The following is a 16,566-nucleotide window of genomic DNA, read 5'->3' as shown; positions in this document are numbered from 1 at the left end:
TTTTGTTCCATTTGCAAGGGTAACACACTTTTGCTCTGAAGTAGAAGTTTCCAAGGTTACAAATGAAAGTTTGTCTTTTGCCATACTTATTGAAGCCCCAGAGTCCAAAAACCAAGGATTCATTGTCTCTTTGACTCTTGCTAGAAGACACTTCTTTGTTGATTCAGCTTCATTCATGTTGTTTTCTTCTCTCCACTTTGCTGTTGACTGCTTTTTCTTCTTGTTGTTGCAATCCCGCCTTAAGTGTCCTGTGGAACCACAGTTAAAGCATTTCCTTGCCTTTAATGCAGCCACCACGTCAGAAGATTTATGGCTTTGTTGAAATTCAGCCACAGGATGTTTAAAGCTCTGTTGTTTTGAAGCTTGTCTTCTTTCATAGGTTTCCAGTAGTTTTCCAGCTACATACTCGAGGGTTAAATTTTTCTCCTCTTGACTTTCCATCATGGTGACAACCGCGTCGTACGATGAATCAAGACTTGACAAAATCACATAGACTTGGTGTATAGTTGTAAACTCCATCCCTCGTGCCCTGAGTTGATTGAAGATTTCTCTCATGCTTTTCAAATGGTTTGACATAGACTCCCCTGGTTTCAGCTTCATTCCATACAGCTTCCAGGTTAGAATTATTTTACTGCCCGCTGTTTCTCTTTGATATACAGCTTGTAGCGCATTCCAGCACTCTTTTGATGTATTCAAAAACTGAATGAAGGAAATTTGAGAGTCTTCCACAGCTAATGCAATAACTGCCATTGCTTTTGCATCGTCCTTAAACCATTTAGCATTCTGTGGATTTGCTCTATCTGGTGGATCCTCTGTGACTACATACCACAGTTCAGCCTGAATCAGATACATTTGCATTTTGTAAGACCATAATGCATAGTTAGAGTCATTCAGCTTTTCCAACAATTGATGCAAACCAGACATATTAGCTCCTGCCATTCCCTCTGCTTTAGGAATTTGTATCTCACCGTCCTCCTGCTCAGAGTCCTCCTCAGAGTCAGCCGACTGAGATTCTTCCTCACTTTGCAGCACTGGCTTTAGCTTGATGTCTTCCTTCATCAACAGTTTTCTGTTTTAGCAGACTCCTGGTTCTGATACTGCACCGTTCCCACCAAGTTCTGGTTCTTCTGCCTGGGTTAGGCTGGCGTAGGCTGGTCTAGGCTAGACTGGGCCCATAACCTTTGTTGGGTTATTGTGCCAGAACTTTTCTCTTTCTGGAACTCTGTTTGTGCTCAGAAACAAACACACATCACGCAGGTCTTACACAGCAGAGCTGGTTTATTTCCTTCAGGCTTCTGTGCATTCCAATTCAGATCAGTTCAGATCAGCACACTGAGGCATACACAGAGAGCAGTGATCAGTAAGCAGTGATCAGTAAGCAGTGATCAGTTCCATTTTACACAAGTGAGAAACTATATACAGATCTACACAATTCTTATCTACATTACATACAGCTGTGATGAGGCTAACTTAGAATCTTGGCAAGGTTCCCAGAACAGCCTCTATCTCAAGGTAATTGCCCACAGATAGACTTTCTCTGTTTAACCCTGAGATACACACACACAATTTTAATGACTAAGCAAGTATTTCTTTTCATATACTTAACACCATGTGCAAGCGGGCTGTGACATCTAGGGCTCCTCCTCCTCACTGCCGCCATTGTCTGGGCCAGAGCAAGAGGCAGGTGAACAGGCAGGTTGCATTGGTGAATTGGAACAGCAGATCCAGGAAGCTTTTGTCAATCGGCTCTGGTTGGCGTGTGCGCTTACTTTAAAATGTTGGAATCATTCATTGTTTGAGCCGGGGCTATCCCATCTCGACTTTTCCCTGCCTTCCCATCTTCCCCACCTTGGAAGCTGTGGCCCAACACAACTGCACAGCACCAAGTTGGGGAAGGCTGCTCTAAATGATATGGCTGGGGATGATCATTTGGCCTTAGGAATGGCAAGTGTAATATTCTCAACGTCGCTTCTTTTTTTCCCCATTGGGGTACTTGGGGAGGCATGACTTTCACCTCCTTTTCCCATTCAAATCATTTCAAGATCCTCGTTGAACAGTGAACTATTTTCATTCCATTTGGAGCTGATGTGAAACGTTGGTGAGTCACATCTCCATTACAAGAAGGGGAGCTTTCCCCACCTTTCTGGAAACGCATCGTCCATTTCTCCTGGTAAAAGAGGGGATCTTCTCTTCTGTCCACCCTATGAACACTTGCTTAAATCTGGAGTGAGAGGTGTTAGAATGGACGCCTTCCCTCCCTGGCCCTTTGCCGTATCTGGAAAGCAGAGACGGGAACCAAGAAGGAACTGGCAGGTTCATTTCCTTGCCTGGCATCTCCAGACCTTATCAGGACTAATTGGAGTTGACAGCTGGGAGTCGAGGGTGCAATCCATGCTGAAAGCCGAATGCTGAGGCCGAGGCAAACAAATCAGGGCTGGTTAATAATTAAGCGGCAGTTTGGCAGCATTCACCTTGACAGACTTGACCTGTCAAATTAAAAACTCTCTGCCTTTTTTCTCTTTTTTTGCTCCCGGATGCTACCTGCTGTTGGGACTCCTGCCACTTGACGCCCTGGGCGATGGTGCCTTTGCAGTAGCTGAGTGCAGGACTCCCTCCCTTCAGACATGTGTCTTTGTGTCTTCCTACTTAACTTGAAACAGTGCCTGCAAATCCATTTGGTTTTGGGATGCTGTTAACTGTACATAGCGGCTTTCCCTTTATTGTACCTCGGCCTCCTTCCCCGCACTCCCGTCTGTGTGCATTGAATACTTTGTGAAGTTCCTTGAGTGCCAGACTCGAGACATAGTGCTACATTTGTTCACTGTCTTTATCAACATTTAGGATGTTTTTAGGATGTTTTAATAATGTATACTATGTTTTTAATTCAGTTTTATGTATTTTATACTTATTGTTGTTCTCCGCCTCAATCCAAACGGAGAGGCGGGTAAGAAATTTTATTATTATTATTATTAATAATAATAATAATCTGTAAGTTGTAGGCAACAGGAGAAGAGAGAGTGTTGAGGATGCAGGAGTGGGCGTGGGCAGGTGTAGTCACTTCGGAAGCCTCCTCTCCAAACAGCTCCCAAAGGGGCCCTTGAATAAGGCAGCGTCTCCCTCTTTATGGATAGTGCAGATGGGGTGTAACGGCATGGGCAGCTGAAGAGGCAAGAAGGAGATTCCCAAAGAGCTCAGCAGAACCCTTGAACTCCCTTTCCCCCCCACACCCCCGGTAGACCTCAGCTGCGCACACAAACTGCCGAAAGCACTGCTGCAACGGGCCCAGTAGGGGGCGCCATACGCACTGCATGAGCACTAGCACAGGAGGGTTGAACCTCAGGCCTGTGGGCCAAATCTGGCCTGCTTGAGGTCATGATCTGCCCCACCTGGGTTCCCAGGTGGCCATGCCTCCTCATGAACCCACTCCCTTCCCCCATCATTTGTGGTTCCCCGGCATTTGCACATTTCCCCCCATTCTAAAAAGCTTAAATGCCCCTCCCAAGTCTTAGTCACTGGCAGTAAGAGCTTTAAGTGAATATATCCTGGTTTTTTGGACCTGCCCTTTCTCCCCCCGCCTCGCTGCTTTGTTTTCAGTCCCACCCACCTCTGGAATACACCCCCCCCCCTTGAGAGTTTCTTTGAAATTGATTTTGGCCCTTGGGCTAAAAGAGGTTCACTAGTGCAAGTGATCCGTGTGAGCAACAGCTGATGAAGTCCCAATGAGTTGTGCAACTGCTGTGCACTGGCTTGTGCAATGGCTCCTGCAACGGCTGGTGTAGCAGCTTACGCAAGCAGAATTGAAGTATTTGATTTGACACTTGTGCCAGGATGAAAATGGGGGGTTCCACAAGTCGTAGAAACTTTTGCAATAGCAGAATAACTTCAATGGATGCTTCCCATAGTGATAGCCACCAGTCAGCCCACTCCTTGCACACGGGCTGCACATGCTTCGGCTATTGGGCGGTATAGAAATGCAATGAATAAATAAATAAATAAATAAATGCTTGGAAACAGCTGGGGAGTTGTACAGCCAGCATGCTCATTATGCCTCCCATTCTGGATGATGGCTGCATATATGGCAGCCTGGTCAGCACTACACATGCCTAGCTAAGGGGCAGGAGTGAAGAAGAAGTGGGGAAGATACAGACAAAAGGAAAGCAAGGAATCAGAAGGTTCAAACATATAAGACCGATTCTGGCCCGCTTGCATTGGCTGCCTATACGTTTCCGAGCCCAATTCACTGTGCTGGTTTTAACCTATAAAGCCTTACACTGCTTGGGACCACAATACCTGATGGAACGCCTCTCCCGATATGAACCTACCCGTACACTATGCTCAACATCTAAGGTCCTCCTCCGAGGGAAGCTTGGAGGATGGCAACAAGGAAGAGGGCCTTTTCAGTGGTGGCCCCCCAATTATGGAATGATTCCGCTGACCTGCTTGCCTGGCACCAACATTGTTATCTTTTCAGCACCAGGTCAAGACTTTTCTCTTCTCCCGGGCATTTAACAACATATGCTGAGTTTTTAACTGACCCCAGTAAAGGTTTTAAATGGATACTGTTGTTTTTATGGTTTTGATGGTTTTAAATTTTTGTATATTTGTTTTAAATGTTCACTGTTTTTAACCTTTGTAAACTGCCCAGAGATATTTGGCTATGGGGTGGTATATAAATGTAAATAAATAAAGGCAAGGATCACAGACCAGGTTGTATTCCCCCCCCCCCACTGCCCCATGTCCAATCAGACCTTTGGAGGGCATTCCCCGCCCCCCCTGCAGTATACAGAAATTCATCCAGTTTACCAAGAGGTTTACCAACCTACATAATTTACTATAAGCCCACAGCCTCTGCCATGGAGCAATTTAATGTAGCCTCTACTTAGTAGCTATGATGTGAGAACTGGAGTTAAAGTGCCTGAAGGATTTGTTAAACCAAATAAATTATTCCTATGCAGGTGTTCCCGAATATGATAATATCTAGTTACCAGCACCATTACAAGGAATGGGTGAGAAGTTTTCTCATTTCTCATCTAAATTCATAAATTTATTCTTAGACAAGATGAAAAGAACTTGAGATTTATTTATTTATTTGAAAATGAATGTGGTAGAAACTTAAACAGACAGATTTGTCTGTCCAGGCTGAGGGCTGAGGGTCTTTAGCTATTAAAAGTCTGGTTTTGAATCTTGATGTATTCAATCCTGCTGGTGGTGCTGAGCTGGGGTGTCCACTTCTTTTCTGACTGGGGCCTCATCTTTAGCAGATACATGTCAAGCAGGAACAACTGGCCCTTGCCGGGTATAGCTGTACCTACTAGATTTGGCTGGTGCAGAAACCTTGAGGTTTCTAAGATGCTGATAACTGAAAATCGTCTTTTGGATAGTGATGACCCGACTGCTAAGGAATATACAACATCTGGTCTTGCCCACTGACTCCTTCTAACACATAGAAAAGCATGAGAGGATTAGAATCCTGCCATTCATAGATACAGCTAGTTTCTATTCTTTTGTGGAAATATTCCTCATTCATGCAGCATGGCTGGGGAGGGGGAATTCCCCAATCTGGAACACTCGCTGAAAGCATACAAAAGAGGCAGCAACACTTCACCATATGATTGACTTCAAAAGGTGGATGGATTTGTCTCTGCTGAAGTGGCAGATGAATGTGGCATCTCCCAAAACAGGGATCCTTGCATGTTTTGTAAATTGTGCTGGCTTTTGCAAAGTTAGTAATCTTTGTAGTCAGGCAGCGCTTTGGAGTTGAAGCAAACTTTTCAAGATGTATAGAGCCTGTGCAGGGCTTTTAGCCTCTGAATAATTTCTGGAGGAGAATATAAGGCCTGCGGGAGTCCATGCAGGATTTATAAGCCCCATCATGTGAAGCATATCATGCTCCCAAAATGACCTGAAGTCTTTGTAAATCCAAGAGAAATTCTTATAAAGCTACCTACATGGTCTAGCCTTCTTTGTTAGGTTTCCTTTATGTGCCAGTTCACCAGATTCAGCTGAGAAGGGTAAAAGGAGAATATTCTAAGGACGAGGGCACACACACTAATGACAATAGCTACTAACTCTACTGCTCTTGCCAAGTACCATTGTAGGTCATTCCATATGTGACACGGGCTGGCTGGTTGCACCTGGATTGCCCTCTGGAGGGAAGTCCACCTACCTCCATTACTGCTCACCCTTCAGCAGGCAGCCAAGACCTTTAAAAACAAAATTCCACCAACTTTGCTTTTTTAAAAAAGAAACATCTTGCCTCCTAATTGACAACTGGAATTTTTGACTGCTGTTGGTGTTATCATAGAATAATAGAATAGTAGAGTTGGAAGGGGCATATAAGGCCATTGAGTCCAACCCCCTGCTCAATGCAGGAATCTGCATTAAAGCATACCTGACAGATGGCCATCCAGCTGCCTCTTGAATGCCTCTAGTGTGGGAGAGCCCACGACCTCCCTACATAATTGGTTCCATTGTCACCTGCTCTAATAGTCAGGAAGTTTTTCCTGATGTCCAGCCAGAATCTGCTTCCTGCAATTTGAGCCTATTAGTCTGTGTCCTGCATTCTGGGATGATCAAGAAGAGATCCTGTCCCTCCTCTGTGTGACAACCTTTCAAGTATTTGAAGAGTGCTGTCATGTCTCCTCTTAATCTTCTCTTCTCCAGGCTAACATGCCCAGTTTTTCAGTCTCTCCTCATAGGGCTTTGTTTCCAGACCCCTGATCATCCTGGTTGCCCTCCTCTGAACATGCTCCAGCTTATCTGCATCCTTCTTGAAGAATGGTGCCCAGAACTGGACACAATACTCAAGATGAGGCCTAACCAGTGCCGAATAGAGGGGAACCAGTACCTTGCATGATTTGAAAGCTATACTACTATTAATGCAGCCCAAAATAGTATTTGCTTTTTTTGCAGCCACATCACAATATTGGCTCATATTCAGCTTGTGATCTACAACAATTCCAGGACCCTTCTTGCTTGTAGTATTGCTGAGCCAAGTATCCCCCATCTTGTAACTGTGCATTCGGTTTCTATTTCCTAGTTGTAGAACTTGGCATTTATCCCTATTATGATCCTTTCTGCTGAAGATTATTTGTTTATTCTTTAAAAGGATAATTTTAATGGCAAACTTTTATCATTCACATTTTTATGGGACCATTGTTTAGCTGTCTTGAATATTTCTAATAGAAAGGCATGGTCTAAATTCTAACAATAGTGACGATTACAACTCTTATGACCAGAAGCTGCTTCAGCATGGTGATGGTTGCACATAGCATGTTTACTTGAAAGCAAGCCTCACTGTGTTCAATGGCGCTTGCTCCCTAGTGAGTGTGTATAGTATTGCACATGCAGGGGAATTTACAAAAGTCTGACATGCTCCCTGTATCGTATCTGAAGCAACTCAGTGCTAATGAAGCAGAAGGAGTTGCCTGCAGAGTTGATTGGTCAGCTCTCTGAATGAACTGGATCTGGAAAGGAGAGTGGACCTATTGAATTCTAGGTGGACCACTTCATCTACCTGTGGCCAATACAAAGCAACAGCTGTAACTAGAGAGCTCTAGGAAATTTAAAGATGTTGGTGACTGAAGGCTTCATTCTTCAGCAGCCACCCTTGGGATGAATAGCTTTTAAAGTAGCCCCTGGCCATGGGGCTGCCCCAAGCTGAAGTCACTCAGGTTGTTTCAGCAGTGGGAACTCTGACCCCATCTTTCCGGGGGCTCTTCATGGGCTGATAGTGTGAGGTCCCTGGTCTGAGTCTCTTCTTGCCTTGCCTAGTAAGCTGGAAGGAGGGTTATTCCAGCTGGATCCATTCAGGCTACCAATGGTTCAGTCAGGAGTCCTTTTATAGGATGAATCCACCATAACTTCTCTTTTCTAGCATGGCGACTGGGCAATCTACTGCTGGCTCAACCCATATTTGCAATTCTGACACACACCAAAGCATTCATGATACTGGTCACCTTGACACAATAACTCCTTGATAATATTAACTTCTCTGGCTTTGCCACAAAATGCCCACATAAGAATTGATTGTGTGAACCAGACCTTAATTTCTGCCTTGCCGTTGCTTCAGCTAGTAGTTGTCATCAGCACCACGGACAAGGACAGTTCTCTGTAAACATCTTTTCTAACACTGAAATTCCATGAAACAGCAAAGCAAATTCTGAAAGTTTACTGTGCACAATGTAAGTTGTGCAAGATTGTGCAAACCTCACCAGATAGATTGGCATATTTCAATCAGATGTTTCATTTATTGATTTTGCTTACATTGATCCCTTGCTGCCCTTTGCTTCCTTCTGAATTCCCCATGTGTTTTCCCCCTGACTTGTCAAAAATGTAGACTGCAAACTCTGTGAGGGAAGGACTCATAACTGGTGTTCTGCAAATGTCTATGTACGTTGATGTTCTATAGAATACAGTCACAAACACTTTTGGCATTAACAGAAGTGGTAACATATTTCTCAAGAAAATGCCAGACAAGCTGGATCATGTTTTCTTGCTTTAGTGAATAGTGCTGGGGAAGGAAGAATTCATAGGATACTGTCAAGCAGTAGCTAGACATGGGCCTTGGGTGCCATTTTTGGCAGAAAGGCAGGATGTAAATGAAATCAACGAACTTGGCATTCATGAGGCGGGCCAGGGGTTCTGTGCACTTGCACCCCTTGAAGTGACAAGTTTACCTTCCAAATATCCCTCCTTCACTTTTCATTGCATTCCATAAGTGGACAGGAGGCAGTAGAGAAGGCCATGTAAATGAGTGAGGTTTTAGTCAGTACCCAGTGGGATGTAGAACTTCTGAGAGACCTGAGCTGACCTCAGCCCCTTGCTAGAACAACAGCTCTTTTCATGGGGAACTGTCCCAGCCTAGCAGCTCCTGCATAGCACTGTCCAAGCTGCTATTCATCTCTGCCTTGCTGTGCTCCTATTTATCTGGCTTAGGTTCTGACTGAACTGACCCTTCCTTCGCCAGTCATAGCTTCCTGCTACCAGAACTTCCTTGAGTTGCTTCCCCTGGGGCCCAACCCAAGCCAAGACAACAGGTCACATTCAGTAATGTAAAGCGGGTGGTCAGAGAGTATGATCAACATCAGAAAGGTGGCAAGATTCACTGCAGCCTGAAGAACGCTTTACACACCAAGTGACATCAAGTTTATTGAGGGGCCTAGAGATCTACCCATCTCTTGCATCCTTCCAGCATGGGGCATGGTGTCATTTCCAATACCTTGGATGTGAGGGTGGAAAGGATCCTATGTGCACCAGAAGGGGTACAAAGCACACAGAGGTCTCTAGGCCATTTCACTCTTTGGCATCACAGGGAAGCCTAGAAGTAGGCATGTTGAAGGAATCCACAATGGAATCAAATGAGTTCGGATTTCTATGAATCGTATCCTGGAGCTTCCACATCAGGCTGGCTTTTCCAGAGTCACATGGATTCTAAGGACGTGGGGACCTTTTTGTTTTTGTTTTACTTGCTAGAATGTTATACAAATTTAGTCCTAGAAAAATATCTAAAATAAAAAAAACAGTTGAAAATGCACATTTCCCCCATAGGTTAAAGAATAAAAATGCACATTTGAGAGAGATTTGTGCATTTGAAGGGGATCTGCGCATATTTGGGAAATTGGAAAAAAATCTGATTCCATCAATGAGTGGATGTTGGAACAAAAGGCACCTGACAATCTGTGAAATGCAGGCAGATTTTACATAATCCATACATCCCTACCTAGAAGCTTCTAGAAAGATCCCAGCAATTTCCAGTCTTTTCAGGGCATTTTGAATGTCTTTTCACCCACACAGAGAAATTGTGTCTGGGGGAAAATAGACTCCAGAAATTCTGTGAAGCTAACCTTTGCCCAGTTGCTGAGTTTGCTAGCAATTTCGTTGAAAACCCTTATTATGCTAACCACAGCAAGATCCATCCTTGAGCCACTTCTAAGCTCCAGCACATGGTGTTGATGCCTCTAAAGTGAAGGCTCAGGAAAGTCTTATCTTGAGGATGGGGATGGATAACAAATCGAGATGTGTGGATGCATTAGGGCAGCCTTTCCCAGCATAATGCCCTCCAGATGATTTGGAGTGTAATTCCATCATACCCAACCAGCATGGCCGATGGCAGGGATGATGGGAATTGTAGTCCAAAATATCTAGAGGCCCCACATTGGGGAATGCTGGTCTAATGCATTTTCATTTGTTATCCCTCCCTATCCTAAAGATAAAGAGTTTTCCCAGCGTTCACGTTGATTAAACTTTCACCTCACTATGAGAAGATTAAAATCTCTTCATTCCTGAATAGCTTATTTCTTCTTGTAGACTTAAAAGAAATGAGAAGAAAACTGCAACATGAGATAAAGAAAAGCATAGGATAAAATCCGTTCGTGTGCACTCATGAACACATATCATAATTAGGCGATCTGGTATATATGCACATAAGTGTTTTCATGAGTGTTCAATTCTGAGTTGAACTGACTGCCAAGTGGTATAACCTAATCAGTGGGGGAAATCTCTTCTTCATTGCAAACACAGAAAGCACACATGGACATTGAAGTTTTCAGGAAAGGACTTTTCTGTTGGAAAGAGAAAGAAATAATAGATGCATTCATGTCTCCCCAGCCACGATGGCAACACTTAATGCTGTAGACAGCCATAACCATTTCCTTTCCTCAGTAAATTCACTTTGTATTGAGTTCTTGTATTTGCTTACTGAAATCGTGACTTACTTTTCATAAAACAAAACATATTAGGTGGTATTTCACCGGATCACTGCTTTTGGCAAACTCATAGGATTAGCGCCATCCCAAAAGAATAAATTCTTTTGCTTACTTTACTCATTTGACATTTTGGGAAATAAGTTTCTAGTTCACAAGATGATGTTCTCCTGTGTATGGAGCTACGCATGATGTGTGATGTGGGGCTGCTGATATAAGCAGCATCTGCCTGTCAGCTTCTCTTCTTCTCCCTTGTAGCATGTAAGATCATTTGCCCCAGGTGTTGACATCATCTAGTTGGGCATTTTCTGGTCATTGGAAACCAACACCCACAACATGATGATTTCATAACCTAGGAACACCATGAAATGGACCTCATTTAGTTAATCAATGTATTAGTAACTTTTCAGCAAGAAGCAAAGCAATTAACAAACAAAATCCATATTAAAATTGTTAAATCCACAATCCAGCACAAAGTTACAGATGCTTGAGACTTTTACTTCAGTGGGTTAAATGTTTCCAACTCCATGCTGGATTGTGGCCTTAGAAAATAAGTAATACAAATATACTGTTCAAAAGGTGGAGGATTAAAACTACTAGTTCTATCTGTTCCCTTCCCAAACACCATAAAATAACAATCTAGTATCTTTAGTGGTTTTGTAACACTCCCTCTTACTTCCTTATCCCCACTTTGTATTGCTTTATATAACGGTGTATCTCCTTGTTTTATATTGGTCTGTTGACTGTAAATAAAGAAATGAATGAAACTAGTTCTATCATTTTCAGCAAGCAATGTTTTTTTAAAATAATAATAATAGTTAATAATAATAATAATAATGCAGAGTGATCTTACTCTTACAACAACATGGTTTCCTTTTGATCTCACCACACTAAAAATGGGGGAGAGGGGAGAAAAAGCCACAGGAAGAAAAAAAAAATGTTTGGCTGAAGCTACCTCCATGTTTCAGCTGAATCCACACCAATGTTTCAACTCCATGGGTTGAATCCAGACTTACGCTGGATCAACTGTGCTGATGGAAGTGGCTTCCCTACCCTTCCTTCCCACAGCAGCCCTTCCAGCGCCTTGAAAGTACTACACGGAGAGTTGAGAGACCCTCTGAATGGGGTGGGTTATGGTGATGGGGATCCCCAAAAATCAGGTGGAGGGACCTTCTCCTACATCCAACCCCATGTTTGGCTGAATCTTCCTCCATATTTTGACCAATATCTGACTGCCTCAGGTAAATAGTATCAAATCCTCACCCTCAACCCCCAATGTATTTCACAAACAGCACCTTCAATTTAAAGTAAGCCACCTTCCCATTCCCTTCATGGGATTTGTTACATGGTGCTTGTAAGGGAGGCCAGCAGTAAACGAACCCCTGCCTGCCCTTCCCAGCTCTTTTGTCCTCTGCCCTATGTTGGAAATGCGGAGGACATTCTCTGCATGTTGACACTTTTTCCACAGAAGTGGCAGAAAGGAAGCTGACAATGGAAGAAGAGGAAGCCAAACGTATTGCAGAAATGGGGAAGCCAATACTGGGCGAGCATCCCAAGCTGGAGGTCATCATTGAAGAGTCCTATGAATTCAAGGTCAGTGCTGGGTACCAAGACTCTTTGGGAGGGAGGGAACTACAGGAGGAAGAAAGGATGGGCAAGTGAGGCCAAAATGGAAGGAGAGAGAAAAGAACAGTGTGCAAAAAGGAATGCCGGTGCAGGACAGAGAGAGGAAAGAAGACAATGAGAACAGGGATGAGGCGATGGAGGAGAGGAAGGGGAGGTGAGAAGTCTGAAGAAAGATGTGAGAGGAGACCCGGTGGATGGGCACATTATTGCCACAATATTAGAGAACTGGGCAGCCCCACAACCCTCTCCTAATCTATGACTACTGAAAATGGAGCTAGCCAGTCCTGAATCCAAAATACATTGTATGACCCTGTTCAAACAACATGCTAAGCCACAGTGGTTAAACCTTTTGAGCTAAACATTATGGCTTGGCATGTGATGTGAACTGTTCCTAACCATGGTGGCTACATAACCACGGCTTACTCATGTTCACTAACAACTTGCTGCAAAAAGGTTAGCGGCCTAACCATGGCTTAGTGTGTTGTCTGAACAGGCCCGTTGAGAATCAGATGTACCCAAACATGATATGGTCATGTCCAACTAAAAAGAGTTGTCACCATCCATTCATTTGAATGGATGCAAATTTAGCCTAAGCAGAAGGCAAATATGTCACCAGAAAGAAGTATGCAGTATTGTGTTTTTCAATATGAATTCACACAAAAGAAAAGCTGGTAACACATATTGTGCTTTAGGGCCCAGATAGCTGCATCTGTGCAGTCAGTAAACACAGCCATAGACAACAACTGTAAAGGGGGCAGGGAGTAGTGTGTTAAAGTCCCAAGCAGATCCCCTCCCACAAAAAGTTGCTGCCCCAGCCACTACTAATCCCACCCCTCTCTTGCATTTTGGGTCTGGAAACTGGGGAGTGGGTCAGATTCCTTCCTAGGGTGTGCAATTGCTGATCACTACCATCAAGGGACGCTTACCTTGCTAAACCTACCCCTTCGTCTGTTCTTCGGCCTTCCTTTCTTTGGGTCCCAACATGGCAGTTCCCTGTTCTGCAGTATTACTAATATAGAATGGGCACTATTCCCACTGAAAGCCACAAACAAGTATCTGTGGTTCATCTGTGGAACAACAAACACACTTGAACCAGGGCTCAAGCCCATGCCTAGCTCAGACAAGCTGATTTCCTCTTGGAATGCCAAGGCCGGGCTCATGCATTTACGAAGTGGTTTTAGCAAGGAGCCCATCTCTACAGGGGCCAGTTCTGCCAAGGCACAGGCAAAGCTCTAGCCAGGGGCCTGAGTCTACTGGCCTCCCACAGTTATGAATGGGAACTGATGGATCCAATGGGAAGAGGGGGGAAATGCCATGCAGTGCTTCTGGTTATTCTGTCCGGTTTTCCTTAGTGGGTTTTGTCTAGTAAGGGCTACAAATGGGAAGTTGTCATTGTCTGGACCCCCTGTAAAATTCTGTGAATGAAGCAGGTCAATCGCACAATTAGACAAATTCATGGAGGAAAAGGTTGTCAATGGCTATTAGTTCTGATGGCTACATGCTACCTCCAAAGTCAGAAGCAGTCTGCCTATGTACACAGTTGCTGGGAAACATGAGCAGGAGTGTGTTCTTGCACTCATGTCCTCCTTGTGGGTTTCCTGTGAGCAGCTGGTTGGCCCCTGTGTGAACAGGGTGCTGAACTAGATGGACCCTTGGTCTGATCCAGTAGGGCTCTTCTTACGTGCTTAATGAAAGCCTCATCTGGAAGTACCCAGGGGGTTGGACTCGATGGCCTTGTAGGCCCCTTCCAACTCTGCTATTCTATGATTCTATGATTCTATGATACCCTCTGTGGAGAGAGAGAGAAATTGCTGGGAAACAGGAATGCTGTTGAGCAAGAAGGGGAGAGAGCTGTATGAATGAAAAAACACCCAAAACACCCTACTGTTGTTAATTGACACAGTAGCCTTTTAGCAAGGCAACTGCCCAAAACTGATGTGACTTTGTGCAAAGAAGTACAAGTTTGTTCTCACGAAACAAGCCTTAGTGATGTGCTTATTGATGGTTTGATTCTATGCCTTTCAGGCTGCAGTTCTATACCCACCTACCTGGGAGTAAGCCTAATGGAAATCAGTGGGACTTATTTCTGGGTAGGCATGTGTTAGGGCTGCACTGTCATTTAAGCTGATGGCTTAAGCCATCAATGGCCCTGTTCAGACAACACACTAAACCATGCTGCTTAACCACAAAATGGTTAATGGAATGCATTCCGTTAACCATTTTGTGGTTAAGCAGCATGGTTTAGCGTGTTGTCTGAACGGGGCCAATAAGGTCTGTGTTGTGAAGTTCTCCTACTGGGGGGCCTTTTCTAACCTTGCTTTTTGTGTGTTCCTGACATTGACAGAATACAGTGGACAAGCTCATCAGGAAGACAAACCTGGCCTTGGTTGTAGGGACACATTCGTGGCGAGACCAGTTCATGGAAGCCATTACCGTCAGTGCAGGTGAGACAGGGCAAGTGCCTGTGACTCAACCAAGGCAGCCATCACTCACAGAGAGAGAAGGGGTGGGGGAGAGGGAGAGAGAGAGAGATTCATTACTACTGTGGCTAGCACAAACTATCACTATGCTCGCCCCTTACTCAGAGGGCTTCAGCTTTGCAGATTGGCAAGGATTTTTTTTCCTGTTTGCTTTGTTTTCTGCGTATTTTGCAGTTCTTCATCCGCACGTTGTATATTGAATGGGTGTTTATTAGGGCTGTTAAACAATTAAAGAATTTTAGTTAATAACCTGCATTATATGCAACAAATGTATTATATTTTAATAAACATGCACATTACCAAAAACTTCATATAGGTGACTTTTTAAGATATTAAAGGAATTGTGAGGTTACTGACAATTTGACCAAGAAAAGCTACCAGTCATTATTAGAAGAAAGGGTTATTTTAAATAATGTCTTTTTTTTCCATTTCTTATTCCACTAATCTGACAGGATCAAAATAGCCTTAAATGAATTGTTCCCTTAATTCTCAGTGCCAATCATTAGCATTAGCACTCAGTGATTTAAATTGGTTCTTACTGATTAATTCACAGATTAATCAACTAGAACAGACTAGTTGATTAATCTATTAGAATAAATAAGAACACTTAGGCTGAAAACCTACGCATATTTAGCTGGGAGTAAGTCCAGCTGAATTTAATGGGGATTCCTTCCGATTGGCTGTGGAATTCTTACTGATTTCACATGGGCTCATTTCTGTGTGTACTGTGGAAACCTTCCCTTTAGTTCTCAACCATTAGCCTTGCTTTTCAATCACTTACCTTTGTGGTTAGGAGTCTGAGTGAGTGGTTTACCCAGGATTAGACACCTCTGGATTTTTAAAGTGCCCATGCATTTTGCACAGGACAGATAATATAAGAGAGATAAGAATAAAATGATCAACAGCTGCTTCCCTTTTCAAGCTGTGTACACTATTCCAAGATGCTTCACAGTGCCCCTTAGCTTCCGGAGTTCCTCGCATTCTTCCCGGAGAATTTCCAACAAGCCTGCAGGCATGAGCAGCTGTGACTTGTTTCTGCTGGAGTGATTTGTGAGCTTGCCAGAGACCAGCCAGTGAGACCTGAGAGGTGGCGAGAGGGCCCAGGGGAGTGCAGGATTGGCCCGACGAGCCCTGGGCGGAGATTTTTGCCTGTGCAGAGATTTCTCAACGATTAGCTTCAGACTTTTTAAATACTGCCAGCCATATCCACTCTAGTAGGGGGCTGCAGTGGTACCACCTTGCTCTGGGCAGTTTGCGCTTCAACACCTGATCCTTCTCCTGCACTCTTGTTTTCTTTCCCTTCCCTTCCTAGTTGAACACTGTGCTAGGGAATTCTCCTTGGCTGCAACCCAAAGCACGCATCCTTGGGGGGAAAGTTACCATTCAGGTCCGTGGGATTTGCTTCCAAATAGACCTGTGCTAGGATCAGGCTGCCAATTCATCTCTCCAGCGCTGATTCTTTTTGCTTCTCCAATTTATTTTCTCTCCCTTTGTGTTACCCTAGTACGCTTTGTGCTGAGGTCCAGATTCTTGATCAGATTCTTCTTATCGTTTGCCACTCTCTGCAAGTCTTGGATTTTGCCCACACTGAGACCTGTTTCCTAATACAGGGCTGACAGCTGGCAGTGTGTAGTACATTCCGTGCAGGTGTCATCTGCTAATACTAGTGTAAAGCCTATGTCGCCATGGGCACTAGGAGTCTGAGGGGAAAAGCATGCTGTTCCTTGCCTCCCACTCTGTCCATCTTCCAGAAGCTG

At 44.1% G+C, this 16,566-nt stretch overlaps 1 protein-coding gene across 4 annotated transcripts in view; it reads left to right on the top strand.

Annotated features, from left to right (window-relative positions):
• SLC8A3 (solute carrier family 8 member A3) overlaps positions 1 to 16,566 on the top strand; it is a 214,962-nt gene that overhangs the window by 191,497 nt on the left and 6,899 nt on the right. For all 4 annotated transcript variants that reach the window (XM_063117601.1, XM_063117602.1, XM_063117599.1 and 1 more), the window contains exons 5-6: positions 12,172 to 12,296; positions 14,674 to 14,773. In XM_063117601.1, coding sequence (XP_062973671.1) covers positions 12,172 to 12,296; positions 14,674 to 14,773 — 225 coding nt within the window. The remainder of the gene's footprint in view (positions 1 to 12,171; positions 12,297 to 14,673; positions 14,774 to 16,566) is intronic.

Source organism: Elgaria multicarinata, chromosome 2 (assembly GCF_023053635.1).
Source record: "Elgaria multicarinata webbii isolate HBS135686 ecotype San Diego chromosome 2, rElgMul1.1.pri, whole genome shotgun sequence".
NCBI lineage: Eukaryota > Metazoa > Chordata > Lepidosauria > Squamata > Anguidae > Elgaria > Elgaria multicarinata.
This window is presented reverse-complemented; position numbering and strand designations above follow the sequence as displayed.